The sequence below is a fragment of the Oryzias melastigma genome, linkage group LG22, assembly GCF_002922805.2.
Source record: "Oryzias melastigma strain HK-1 linkage group LG22, ASM292280v2, whole genome shotgun sequence".
In the NCBI taxonomy this organism is placed as follows: Eukaryota; Metazoa; Chordata; class Actinopteri; order Beloniformes; family Adrianichthyidae; genus Oryzias; species Oryzias melastigma.
Window position 1 is genome coordinate 20,408,550 of NC_050533.1, and position 14,501 is coordinate 20,423,050.

General features: G+C 38.7%; 1 protein-coding gene across 4 annotated transcripts in view; it reads left to right on the forward strand.

The window, feature by feature from the left end:
• Positions 1 to 403: 403 nt before the first annotated feature.
• Positions 404 to 14,501, forward strand: part of sobpa (sine oculis binding protein homolog (Drosophila) a) — a 57,656-nt gene continuing 43,558 nt past the window's right edge. For 3 of the 4 annotated variants that reach the window (XM_024270670.2, XM_024270685.2, XM_024270677.2), the window contains exon 1: positions 404 to 1,250. In XM_024270670.2, coding sequence (XP_024126438.1) covers positions 1,155 to 1,250 — 96 coding nt within the window. In that variant the 5' untranslated portion in view covers positions 404 to 1,154. The remainder of the gene's footprint in view (positions 1,251 to 14,501) is intronic. The other variant, XM_024270703.2, reaches the window with a different exon arrangement.

Genomic DNA, 14,501 nt, shown 5'->3' on the forward strand with positions numbered 1-14,501 from the left:
CTTCAGCTTACAGCTCCTGTAGCCCTGTTCTCCGTGGACCTCGTCTTGGCTGTCCACCCGTCCCCCAGTCCTATCTGGCTGAACTCTATTCAAATTGTAGAGTTAGATAAGCTAATTTCTCTTTAATAGTTCTGGTAAATCGCCTGTACATCCTGGGAGAGAATCTCTCCTTCATGTGGACATCCCTAAGATTTCTTCTTTTTTTGCTGAATCAGGTTTTACCAGGAAGGATGCATTGGAATGGAGCAGGGAGCTTGTAGGTGTAAGAGAGGTCGTCACACCTACAAGCTTTTTCCAACAGATTTTTTTTATCTGCTCCTGATTCACAACAATTAGAACAAAGAAAAACTTAGAAATGGAGTTTTAAGCTTGATTTTTATATGAGGAAAATGTCTCAGTGCCTCCCTCTGGAAGTATCTCCTCTGAGTCTATCTGGAAGTATCTCCTTTGAGTTTATCTACACCAAATTTAAAGGAAAAAGCAGACAAAACAAAAGTCTGTAAACTTTTCTCAGTGTGATTTTCATTTTCAGATTTTGATCAGTTTCTCATCTCAGCTGCTCTTTCCATCCTCTTCATTTTGAAGTTGAGTCACATGGATTTAAATCTTCTTTCTTAAAGGGGAGGACTGACAGGAGCGGAACAGAATCACCCAGATGTGTGTGACCCGCAGCAGATCTCCTTGAAGAGGCTGCGTGCGTGCCTGCGTGCGTGCGGGCACCTGTTAGCTGCGCGCAGACAGTCGGTGGGAGCCCGCGGCGCTAAGTGGATGTGGCTGCTCTGATTGCACTCCATGGGAAAGCGAGAAGAAATAGCCCACCTCTGATCATCAGCGCGTCATATAATGTTTCAGCGGACGCCCCTCCCCCTGTCTCGTTTTTTTTTTTTTCTCCCCCTCAGTCAACCTCTCCTTTGACTCACACGGGCGGCTCACCACTGGCGCACGGAGCGTGCGGGAGGAGGATACCCAGCCGAAAGGATGGTTGACTTATCCGCGCACCGCAAGCCCTGGGCGGCATCACGAGCGTCACGCGGGCCGCTGAGAAGCTGCAAGACCCCCGCCGTCTGGCGACTGTAAACAGCTGCCGCCTCCACCCCCCTCCACCCCTCCACCCCCTCCACTGCAAATATTCACAGAAGTATCCCAGAGAAAACATGGCAGAGATGGAAAAAGAGGGCAGACCTCCGGAAAATAAAAGAAGCCGCAAACCAGCCCACCCGGTGAAAAGGGAAATCAATGAGGAGATGAAGGTAAAAGCGGCTCCGCGCGCAGCTGCAGGACGTTTACGCGTGGAGCGCCCGCGATGGCTATGCATGTGCGTGCGTGCACTCGTGCGTGTGTGTGTGTGTGCGTTCCGGCGTTAATCACCCCACGATGGAAACCCCTGATCCACCTGAGCGGCGGCTCGCCGCCAAACTTTGATGTGCGGGCTCAGTTCTTTTGTCACGTGCGTGTTGGACGCCAGCTGTTCCAGCTGCGGACGCACAATGGATGCTGCAGCCGCGCGCCGCCACTCTCTGATTGGGAAGTTCGCGCTGCCTTTTTGCGCGCCCTGCCCTTCACGGTTTATCCGGAGTTGATGGAAAATCCGGCGCGTCAGTGAAGGCGTCAACCGCGCGCGCGTCTAGTATTACTATTAATACTGTTACGGCAAGCCAATCAATGTCTGTGGCGGTGGAAGGAGGAGGGGGGGTATTTATTGGCTTCAGAGTTCTTGTTTGGCGCGCGCCTTCGCATGTTCTGAACCAGCTGCGTCTAATCCAGATGTGCGCGCGTGAGCTTTACGCGCTCCGGAGCGCATTGTCTCCCGGCTCGTGTGGGCCTGCCTGCTCATCCATCCTCGCGCTCTTCATGCTGCTGATTTATTTTTATTTTATTTTTTTTTTGGATTGGGATATTTGAGCTCCGCGCGGCTCATTGTGGTGGCATCGGTGTGCGTGATTGCAGGCGTGCACGCGCCCCCTCCAGCCCGCTTTGTCTGCATCTTCTCATTGTTGGTACACATTTGGCAGAGGAGGAGGAAGGGGAGGGGGTGCAGAAACAGCCGGTGTTTGCCTTGATGGTGTGCAGGTGATCATTCAAAAAAATAAAAAAAAAAAATAAAAAAAGCGAAAATTTGGGGTTTGAGAAACAACCAGGGAGGGAAAACCCTTTTTGTGTGGGCATCCTCACAATCCAGCCGCCGCTGCTCCACCACTGGAGAGGCAACATCTGATTAAATGGTGGCTTCATAAAATCTGTCTAATTGATGGCGTTTAAACACTGTGAGGTTCAAGATGAGGATTGGAAATATTCGGGGTGAAGTCAGCATTTTTTAACCTTTGCATAAGTGAAATCATCTCCAGTTATGATGACAGAAGGCAGGTGTGCAGGTGAGGTGTTGTGGAGATGTCAGACTTCACCACCCCATTAGAAGTGAGGTTTGTTTCTCCAAAATTCAACTTTAATGTGGACCAAGCTTGATGCTAGGATGAAAGTTTAGTTTATAGTTGCAGATCTGGCGCTTTTTTGTGCACAAATAAATTATATCTCCACTTTTTTAAAATATATTTTTGGTTAATTGTTTTCCAGTTTATGAATAAAACTACAATAATTTAACCAGAGGGGTTTATTTTTTTGTAAAAATGCTAAAAAGGTTTACAATAATAATAGTAAAAAATCCCACTGAGTGTATTCTGTGAGAATTCATCACCCTGACCAAATAATTGCACGATGACAGCCATCAGTCAGACATGCTGCTTTATTTGCTGGTGTGTCTGCTGAGGTTTTTTTCTTTTTTTTTGCTGTTGGATGATAGATTTTGTGACATGGGTCATCTTTCACAGTTGAGCAAATTGACATTTGTTATTACATGTTTTGAAGATCTGACTTGTCAGTTTAATGTCTCATTTCATGGAGGCTGCGTGATTTGTCTTCATTTTCTGTCTGGGAGTTTTGTAACAAAAAAACATCAGAATGTGTGTGTTTCATGTGTTAACATTGGCTTTGGAAGCAATTAAAAATTTACTTTAAGGCGTAGAAATCTTGGGCTTTTTGGAGGATTTTTTTTACAATTTGCTGCAATTCTTTATCTTTAAAACCATTTTTGTATCAATGTTTGATTTTTTTTAATACTTATTTTTCATTTTATTACACAATAATTCCACAAAGAAACTAAAACTGTACTCAATTTTCAGTAATAAATTGGTATTTTTTCTGCAGAGAATTATTTAAAAAAATAGATTTAACAGTTTTTATGTTTTATAACAAAGATCAAATGTGGACAGAAATATAAAAAATGTATGAATACAAAAAACAACGTAAAAAATAAAAATAGCAACAGATGTTCCCCTCTGTAAACTCCTCCTAGACGTAAACAACAACCTGCCTCATTATTGGAGCTGTCTGTAGGACATTTTGGGATCAGCTTTGGCAAATTTTGTCCAAAATTTTAAAGAAATCACTCAAACCGGATCCACTTGCTGCTTTGTTTGAAGTTAGGATGGTTGGAACTATCAAACACCCAAAGTAGTTTAGTGACACTTTAGGCATGATGATGAATTATGTTGAACTGGAAGCACAAACAGCCGTCTTAAGCCTCGTTTCCACTGAGCGGTCCAGTACGGTCCGGTTTGATTTTGAGCGTTTCCATTGTAAAATGGACCCATTAAGGGCTCCCATCCATTGTAGGTCCACAGAAAAATGGAACAGGACGGTTGGGGTGCAGACGCTGTTGCCACCCGTTGATTGGTAGAAAGTGATGAAGACATTAGAAAGCACCAATATAGCGCTAAGCTAGCGAATCCGTTTTCCTCTTTATGGCGGAATTCTTCTTAGCCGCCTGCAATCTTCTTTCAAACAACATTAAATTCCTGTTATTCACGATGTACAAAAAGTAAAGCAATGAAAAAGACGAGCTGCTGGATGACCTCCATTGTTGTCGCTTTACTATTCATCGCACTACAATGACACACTAGCGGTCTACGCCACGCATGCACCGTAAAAACAACCCTCACTGTGGGAGTGAGGGTTACCTGAGTGGAAACGCTCGCCACAATGAACTGTTCAGTCTCGTACTACTCCTCCCGTACCATTTTTGGGTTTTTGCGTTCAAAACGTTCATGTTTCAGCTAAGAATGTTTTTACAACTGTTTTCAGGCTCTGTGTACAAAACATGAATATGCATTGCCAGCTAAATCAGTTCAAACTTTGACTAATCAGGCTCTCGGATTTGATATTTAGAACTTCCCAAACTCGGAGTGTAGCTGGTTTATCTGGTGAACGTGGTGACGAGCCTGATGACGTCTGTGTTTCTTAGTGGTCACTCTCCTGAAGTGATGGTCATCCATATTTACCATTGCAAAGAACCGAACTACTTCCAGTTTCATGGCCAAATTGTGAGATTTACATTTTTCACTAAACCTCTTCCAATGCACTTGTAAACAGTAGAAAAACAAGCCCCTCCCTGTTTGCCAGTGTGAACACCGTGGCTGGTTGATTGTGTATGTAGCACTACTTACAGTTACGTCAGAGTTGTATGACGCCTGCCTCCAACAAAGCGTCAGATCTTCCAGTTGGATGCATCTGCAGAAACAAAAACCTGTAGAGTTATCTCCTCTTAGTTTTGGGGATTTGTTCATATTTGTTTCATATGTAAAATTCCAGACACAATGTGGCCTTGTGAGGGATCATGCTTCACTGACAGTGTTTTCTTCATCTGGCTACTTAAAGCGAAGTCTGGTAAAACGAGCTGCGGTGGGTAATCAAGAAGAAGGAGTGGGCATGTAGGGGACGGGAGAGGCCGGAGAGTGAGCTGAGAAGCTGGGAGAGAAAGGAATGTATACAGCACTGGGCTGCTAAGCTGTAAAAACTGTAACCCAAGTTTCTCTGCTGGATCAGATATCAAGAAGAGTAGAGGGAAGGAAAGCAGAGGAGAGGGTCAGGCAGCAGGGGAGTGGAAAAGTGGGGGAGAGGAGAGAGGAAAGTTGGCGTGTGGATTTAGGAATTTTATCACGGTGTTCCATGATCGGCTCGAGTTCGTAATCTCAAGGTATCCACTTCCCACCATCCCTGTGGCTGCAGGCCGAGCCGACCACGTCTGGGTGTCAAAGCAGAGGCAGGACTGATTGTTGACTGATGAGACGCAGGAAGTATTTCAAGGAAGTGTCACAGTCTGAGCTCAACGTACGTTTGTGCCACGTAAATCAATCTGATCAGACGGAAAATTGGTGAGGAACGTCTTTACAAAGGGGTTTAGGCATCTGAACAAAACGGGAAGGTTCATCTTCTTTTTCAGGCACCAAAAGGGAAATAAAAAGTCAGAGATGTGGCTTTGGTCACGATAAAACGACTATTCACTTCAGTGAAATTCTGATTAATAAACATTTCCTTTAAAGTAAACTGAAAAACGAAATGACAGCGTCCAGCTTTAGGAAAAAGAAAATCTTGTTAAACCTTTAACATCTGAGGCGTTGCCGGTGACGCTTAAACACAGAAACCTTTACCATGCTATAACTTTTCAACCGTTAACACGATCAGTGTAAATCCAGTAGATTCCGAAGAAGAGTAGCGGCTCACATCATTTTTCTCCTTCAAAATCTACTGGAATTATGTTGATCGTGTTGACAATTGAAAAAATACAGTAAATCAGAGAGCATAAACACTGGAGCTCCTTTTCATAATTTTAAAGCAATTAGTTGTCACTCATTGTTTTTAAAAAGACTAAATGATGCACTTTTTATTTTATTATTTGTAAATCAATAATTAAAAGATTAACCTTTATTTATTTGTTAAAGATGATTGACTTTTAATGTGAATACATGATGCACAGACCCAAGAGCAATTTTAGCCTTCAATGTATGTGACAATGGCAAATAAAATATCTAATCTAATCTAATCTAATCTAATCTAATCTAATCTAATCTAATCTAATCTAATCTAATCTAACCAAATCTAATCTAATCTAGTGAATTCCAATCAGTTTTATTTGATCTAATCTAACCAAATCTAATCCAGTCAGTCTAATCCAATCAAACCAATCTAATCTTATCTAACTCAATCCAGTCAATCTAATCTAATCAAATCAAATCAAAGACCCAAATCTAATCTATCTAATCTAATCTAATCTAATCTAATCTAATCTAATCTAATCTAATCTAATCTAATCTAATCTAATCTAATCTAATCCAATCCATCCAATGAAGGATGAAGGAACCACTTTTCTCCTTCAGAATCTGCTGGAATGTCGTTGATCATGTTAACGGTTGTAAAATTACAGTAAAGAACATAATCATTGGAGCTCCAGTGTTAAAGGGATAAAAACCCAAAAAAGTAGCCTTCACCCTTCAGTTTGCTAGTATCGTCTGTTTTATTTCATACCAGATAATATTTGCCAAAGTATTTCTGAATATTCATCCTTTTTTTCTACATTATTGTCATATAAAAGCATACGGGACAATAGCAGGAAACATTGACATTTAAATAAAAAGATCCTAGTAACAGCAGAGAAAAACGTTTATTATCAACATAAATGAAACTTTCCATGTGAGTTTTATGTTTTAAGAAAGCAGTGATCCATCATGTTTTCCTCAAAGACACAGAAAAACTTCAGTTTTATCATGTAAAAAGGCTTTTATTTTCTTTCTTTATTTATCTATAGCTACGAATCAAGTCAAAGTAAATACAATTGTACTTGATTACTATGAAATACTGTTTCTAATCACATTCACTCAAGGAAACATTTTTAATATTTTTTACTCTAAATCTAATGACTGTAGAGCTAGTGTGTTTTTAATGCTTCTAAAGCCTGTTAACAGAAATCATTGAATGACATGATAATTACATGTCAGATGGATATTGATTTTGTGGAACCAGAGACACTTAGAGGCACTTCATTTTTCAGACTCACAACAGAGAATGTCCAGATGTATTTGTTCATTCCTTCAATCGTCTACAGTTGGTTTGATTTTAATGACTGCTTGGGCAAAAACCTTTATCGCACCATATTAAATATAGTTTATTTCTTAGAGTTTGAATTTATTTATTTACATTTATCTGGACTTTTTGTCTGATAACTAGTCCTGATCAACTTTATTTTCTGTATTAATATTATTATTGTCACTATTGCTGTTATTTAAAGTTGTTTTAGGTAAACACAACACTTTTTTACTATCAGACAATTGAATTCCTTCATAAGTGGATAAATAAATAAAGTGAATTATGTCACTATACCTCAAAATAGATGTAGGACTTTACCATAAACTTAATTTATTCTAAAGATAACGCCAACGTTTTAAATTTCCACTCCATTGGTCTTTTACTTATGGTTGTGGTGTTTTTATCCAAAATCTAAAAAAACCTGTGTAATTTTCTAGGACGTAGTGTCTGCAGAACGGCACAAGTTCTTTGTAAATTTAAATTTAAGTTGGGAGCTGAAATGTTAGTGCAGAGCAATCCCAAAATTCAAAAGCAACATCAGAAAAACATTTTTAAGCCCAAATTATCTTAATAAATGTCTAAGAAAAATGCCATAATAACATGTTAAAAATACTTAAAATAGTTAGAAACATAATTTACATAGAGTGGGTCTCTAAATCAATCTCTAAATAATGCATACTAGAGTTTTTTTGTTGTTGTTTTCATGTTAAGACACTAAGAAATTCCCTCTAAAGAACCTGACCTTCTAAAGTTGCACTTTAATGTATGCCCATGATCTGCACAGATTCTCCTTATAAAAATGCTGGTCAGAATGTCTTTAATTCTTTATTTAAATACTTTTTTGTCCTTAAATTTGTACAATCTGGTCTGGGATTGATGCTATAAGACCAAATATGAATGTGACATATTTTACTCCCCCACCTTTACTTATGCTCAAGTTGTTTCAAAAAAAAAAAAAAAAAACGTAGCCCGTGTTAAAGCATATTAAAAAGAACATATGTACCTCCGGTGTAATTCAGATATCTCTTTCTGCCGCTGCGCCTCCTCTTTCTCCGTACACCCACAGTCAAAGTTGGAGCTGCTGCTTTGATGAGCTGCCAACCAGGATTAGATTCCACACTTAATAACTCTGCCGCTCTCCCAAAGTAGTGGTGCGACTTAGAGAGCAGGATGGTAGGAAGGGAAGCGAGGCACGGAGAGATTTCTCTCAATGATGTGGTTACTTTACAGCTACATCCGCTTCACGGAGGGGCACACTCCGGCCGAGGTTATGCTCCAACTCCTTTGTTCAAAAGGCGATTCTCTGCTGGAGGAGCCGCTCCTCTTAAGGTTTCACCTTTCTGCTGGGTTAATTGCTGCTCTTGTGGCTGCCTCTTTTGAGCACATTTGTATGGAAAACAACACATTCTTGAAACCCTTTTCTGTTCAAATGAAATATACTTTTATTTTGTAGAGTTAAAACCACACATTTGAAACAGTCAAATTGAGGCTAATCGTGAATCTAGAGTCCAATCAAGTGATTTTTCTGTTTCTGTTTCGAAAGTCTTTGTTGAACTGGAATCCATTTTGTAACATAAGTGTAGAAAATATGAAAAATCACAAGAATTTAGTTAACAAATGAATACAACTTCTAGCTAAATAAATTGTTTTTAGAGCTAAAGGTCAATTTCATTTTTCCAAACTGAGTTTACATTGTGGAATATATACAGTCAAAGAAAAAACGTAATCACTCAAGAAAAAACATATTCATTACAAAACATATCAAATCACTCAAAAAGATCACTAAAACATAAAAAAACAATAATAAAAAAAGTTATATTTAAGAAATCAAAACAAAAATTCTGACAGCAAAATGTACTATTATGTCCCTTTGAGGGCTCCGTACATTTAATAGCAAATAACTTTTGGTTGAAATAATGGACAATCGTCATCATCCAGTCAGCGATGTCCCATAATACCTACTTCTTAATATTTTTCATTTTGATTACTTTTTTGGTTTCCAAAAATGTTTAATTTTTATTTAGTTTTCATTTTTTGGAATTTTGTTTTAATCTCTAAAATGTAAGGTTTCTTTTTAAATTGTCTTTGCAATCTTTAATTTGTTTTTGTCTTGAGTGATTTGTCATTTCACATCAAATAATGAAAAAAAAAAATAACAACATTTAAAAAATTAAAACGAATTATAAAAAAGGGGAAAAAATACTGTTATGTCCCTTTGAGGGCTCCGTACATTTCACTTATTATAATAGAACCTGTGAGGGACATTTTAAACCCCACTCGGACCTGAAGAAACAGAGCTGAATGATCCTAAAACCTCAATTAAACCTTAACAGGATGTAAATGATAAGTATGCAGGTTAAGTCAGTGACACGTCAACAGAGCGTCTACATGAGTGACAACAGAATCTGTCACAGTGCAGCTTCAACCTGTGGATCTACACTCATCGCAGGATCCTTCAGGGAGGAAAAGGCTCTGCTGTCACTCCTGGATTTGTACATCTGCAAACAGCTCCTCATTAACAGCTTCCACTGCTTTCAAACACCTCTGCAGAACAACCATGACAATGTGAATGTTTTGATTCGATTTTAATTGCTATAAAAAAAACTCTGGTAAAAATTGTGCCAAATGTAGCAGAGCAACAAAAGATCCCGCTCACGTTGGCATCCTGAATATGAGGTGCTTCTCTTCCATCCATCATTAATACAAACTGGGCTCTGCACTGTGGTGGTTCACCAGGAGGCTCTCACACTGTTTTCTGCCCTAGATGGACGAAGCAAACTGACATCTGAAAGAAGTTGAGATCACATGGCGCACAAATGGAGCACATTAGAAACTTTTTTTCTAAATGCTCCCAAAGCCAGATCAATTCACTGCTGTTCTGTGAGTATGTAGATACTTCTGTGTAATTGACTTATCGTCACAACGTCAACTCGGTGCTATACTGTTTATTTTGTTTATGAAAAACTGATGGAAGTTGTGTTTTTGGTATTTTTTAACATGTTCTTGTGTCATTTTTCTGATGATAGAGGACATATGTGAAGAAGATTAAGCTTAAAACTGCATTTCTGAGTATTTTTTTATTCAAATCATTGTGAGAAAAAGGTGCTGAGCGGGCCAAAAACACTGCAACAGTGAGGGGAAGAGGGGGCGGGGTGGTCTCGCTTACAAATAAGAGGTGAATTTCTAATGTAAAACTGCAGAAAGTATGTCCTAGAAAACAACTGTTTTTTTTTTTTTTATTTTGGCTAAAATGGTCTAATTGTAATTTAAAAAAACGATTGAGAAACTCAAAGTTTAAGAAAAGTAATTAAGTTATTGGATCAATTTGAGTTCTTGCTCCTGCTTATTGTCCCATGATCTTTTTTACTTTTAAAAGAGCTTTAAATTGTGTCCAGCATGAAAATAAACCCAAACTTTGTAGAATTCATGTTGCCTTTGGAAAGTTTTCACCTGAGAAATCCAAATATCTTAAAGTCATCTTTTGATCTGCTGTAACTGTGTCCTCAGTGGTCTTCTAATTATGATTACGCCATTGTTATTGCAAATCTGGGACATAGTCTCTGCAGAGCGGCAACTCTGAGTTGTGGGCGGGACTGTTGGCATGGAAGGACCCCGCCCCCTTTCCCCTCCCCGCTGCTGAGAGCATATTTACTACGTCACAAACAACCTCTTTCTCAAGCAGAAATTGTCATCTTCTCCTTATTTACAACAACTTGGATAAATAAATAAGTCAGAAATACAATTTTTGGCTCAATATGCCCTCTATCATGAGAAAAATGCTGCAAGAAAATATCAAAACACCATTTTTATCAGAATGGGTCTTTAGATTTTTGTCATTTTGCCCGTTTTGGAATCAAACTTGGTCTTTACCTCTGTGTGCAGATATTTAATAAAAGCTTTAAAGTTGAGTGCACCAAAAAGGAAAGTGTGTTTAAATCTGGAGCCAACAGGTCACTCGTCGGCGTGCAGGGACACTCCTTTAGAGCATCATCAATCCCCGATCCTTTACTCATGCGGCTCTCTTTGTTGATATTCCCGCTGTGTCCCTGCCAGAGCTTCCAGCTCATCCTTTTAAGTTTAACAAGGACTTCACGTAGGCTACCAACGGTAAAAAATGAGGGAAAGAGGGATTTTAAGGAGATGGGGAAAAAATGCTCTCCTTATTTAAAAAAAATCTATCCAACTCTTGGATGAGGCGACTGATCAATGACTGTTGCTGTCATGATGAGGTGATGCAAAGATCTGGCAACATGCAGAAGACCCCTGGGGGCAAATTTACATTAAAAAAGGAAAAAATTGAAAATTTCTGTAGAATATATATTTTTTTGACAAATACAAGCACAGTGAGAATACCAGACTAAACATGTCTTTGTGGAAAGACAGATACATTCATGTCAAATATCCATAAAGTTTTTTGTGTTTATGTCGTAGAACACTTCTGCAGAGAACTTTGTTCTTTAGGAGACTTCTGGCTTGCTACAGTAATCTCTGATTTTTGAAGCATGTTTATGGCGTTCATGACCATTTTTGCTGAAAGCTTTGCTTTATGATGCTTCAAGAACAATCCAGGTAAAACGGTTCACATTCGCTGCTTGTGTTAATGGTCTTTGGAAGCAGGAAACGGCTCAGCGTTTCTGCACAGGAAACAACTTAATAAACCCAAATATTTGCACTTTGTTCATTGAAAGCAGACCATTGACTGTATATGAGAACTGGACTAATTGCCAAATAGGAATAGGCTGGTTCCAAGAAGTCACATTCATAGACTTCCATAGAGAAATAAACAGCTAATACTTAGTTATTTTATTTATCAGTATAACATTTTTTGCTTTGATATCTTTTTATCATGTTCTTGATAATCAATTTTTTAAATAATTTTTATTTTTTGTAGTTCAAGTTATTAAAGTCATAGACTGTCCAATCAGATGCCTCAATGAAAGCGTGTGTTCTGACGTCCAACACTGGATACTGTAAAGCACTTTGGGCCTTCAAACATGCAGTAATATCAGTGTATGACACTTTACCGTAAGTAAGGCTGAGATGCTTCCTTTCATAAGGCGCAATTTCAAAATACAGAGACTGAAATAATGACAAATGTTGAGGTCATTATGGAAGAAGATGTGCCACTTTCATCCAGTCCTTATTTGGTTTAATCTGGGCTTCAAATAACAAACTTGGTTGTCATTTGTCTGAAGCCGTACTTTGCTTCTTTAAAATTCAGGTCTTGACTTTTGGTTATTAATTATCAATAAATAAATTGATGGCTAACTATTTAACTGAAAAAAACAAAAATATTGATACGTTTTTTAGGAGTTTTGTGCCTTAAAACTAAAAAGAATCAACTCTATTTTATAGATAATTCAATGACCAATATTTAGTCAGACCCAATAATTACAGCCTCAACATTTCCAGCTGAGTTTTAGTGTGAAACCGGAGCCACGTACTGCAGCGGCGGCGGCGGCTCGGTGAGCAGGAGAGATGGATGCTGATAATGGGCTCCATGCATTAGCAGGGCAACAGTTTTGTTTGGATGAAAGTGTTTATTGACTGTGATGTGAGAGGCACTTATGGAGAAAATATTTTAATGTGTCACCTGCATTGAGTTTTTTTTTTTACATTCATGTTTATTCACACATAATCCAGAATCATCTGGTTGTTGAGGTAAAAAAGAACTTTTGAAAGTTGGAAGTTAAACAGTCTTTCATCATAAAACCTGAAGCTTAGATTGGATTTTTAAATGGATTTCAGTGTAAATTACATTTGACCTAAATATTGCCCAAATGTTTTGCTTTCCTTCAAAAGATGATTTCATTTAAACATAAATATTACTAGATAAATAATTATTTATTTAATTAGATCCAGTATAACTAAGAGATAAAGTTGTCAACTTGTGAATGAAGTTTTTTAGAATTCAATATACAGTTATGCACATTGGATTAACATAATTTGAAACTTAAATATTAATATATTAATATTAATATTAATATTAAATATATAAATATTAATATTAATATATTTAATTTTTTTTATTTAATGGAATCTAGTTGGCGCTCCAACACATTCTCATTCCCACGTCGTTGCATACAGATATTTGGTAAAGGACCCCTCTGTTTCACTTTTTGGAGCTTTAGGTGTCCCCAAATCGCAATTTTTTTTACATGCTGGGTGTTCGTAAAATAAGGGATCCACAACCCTCGGGACGCGGTACCGGAAATGGTACCAGATGTGGTCCCGGATGCAGGACTGGATGTAGTTCCGGATGCTGTACTAGATGCGGTACCGGAAATGACACCGGACGTGGTACAAGACGTGGTACCCGATGCTGTACCGGATACGGTACCGGAAGTGATACCGGACACGGTACTGAATGCAGTACAAGACATGGTACCAGACGCAGTACCGGATGCAGTACCAGACGTGGTAACGTATCCGGATGCAGTACCGGACGTGGTACCAGACACTGTACCAGATACGGTACCACACGCAGACTAGTCATTAGGACGTGGACGGTACTGGTACTCTAACCCATCACCGAATGCGGTACCAGATGCGGTATCAGACGCAGACCTGGCCTGGACGTGTTACTGGACGCGAACTGTTACCAGGTTAGGGTACCGGTACTTGTTTGGGGCTCCAACCATTCCGGTTCACGGCCCAGAGGTTGGGACTTGTGATCAAATGATGAGATAGGAACACCCTAAACTTCAATGTTTGATGCTGAGGGGTCTTTATCCAAACATCAATATGTGACGAGCATCTCACACATCTCAGCATCTCTGTAACCATAGTAACGCATACTCAGAAAAGAATGGGGCTGAAGAGGAGTCAGTGGCTGGACTTCAGGAGGATTTGAAAACGAAAACATCTCTTTTTATAGACACTTCACTAAAGTGTTTACTCTCATTCTGAGGGTGGAAATTTGCTTTCAGTTAACGTTGTTTTTCCCAGGTTATCCAAAACCACACTTCAAAGAATATAAAAAGAATATTTCGTTACAATATTTTACAATGTATTACCTCAATAAATCAAACACCAGAATGATTACATTTTGTGTTAATAAAGATGGGATTTTCTAAAGAAAAAACAGATATATTAAAGCTGCAAACGAAATTAGTTTTAAGGGTTAAAAATATAAGAGGCCTTCAGTCTGTAAATGCAGCTGATGCGACTCATAGATGCTGACAGAATGTGTCTGTATTTGTGCCCAGAATAGTCTCGCTGTCAAGCTGAACGTCTGACTGGACACCTGTCGATGACACCTCTCCAATTATCTCCTGAATTCACCGGTTCACTTGTGAAACCAAAACCACCCCCCTAATAAGACATCCACCTTCACAGAACACCGAAACTGGACAGTTTTTTGTCTTGGTTTTGTTCTACGCCCACTTTGTTTCTTTATTTTAGCTACAATGTCAGAAAATTAGTTTTTACTGATGAATTTTTAGTGTTTATTCTGGAAAATTAACAGGTTCAGCTTTTTTATATCACGATATTTTTATCAGGCATAGTCATCACTGTTAAATTGCAACATCAGGATTCTATTCAAATTCTGATTTCATTATATATATATATATATATATATATAT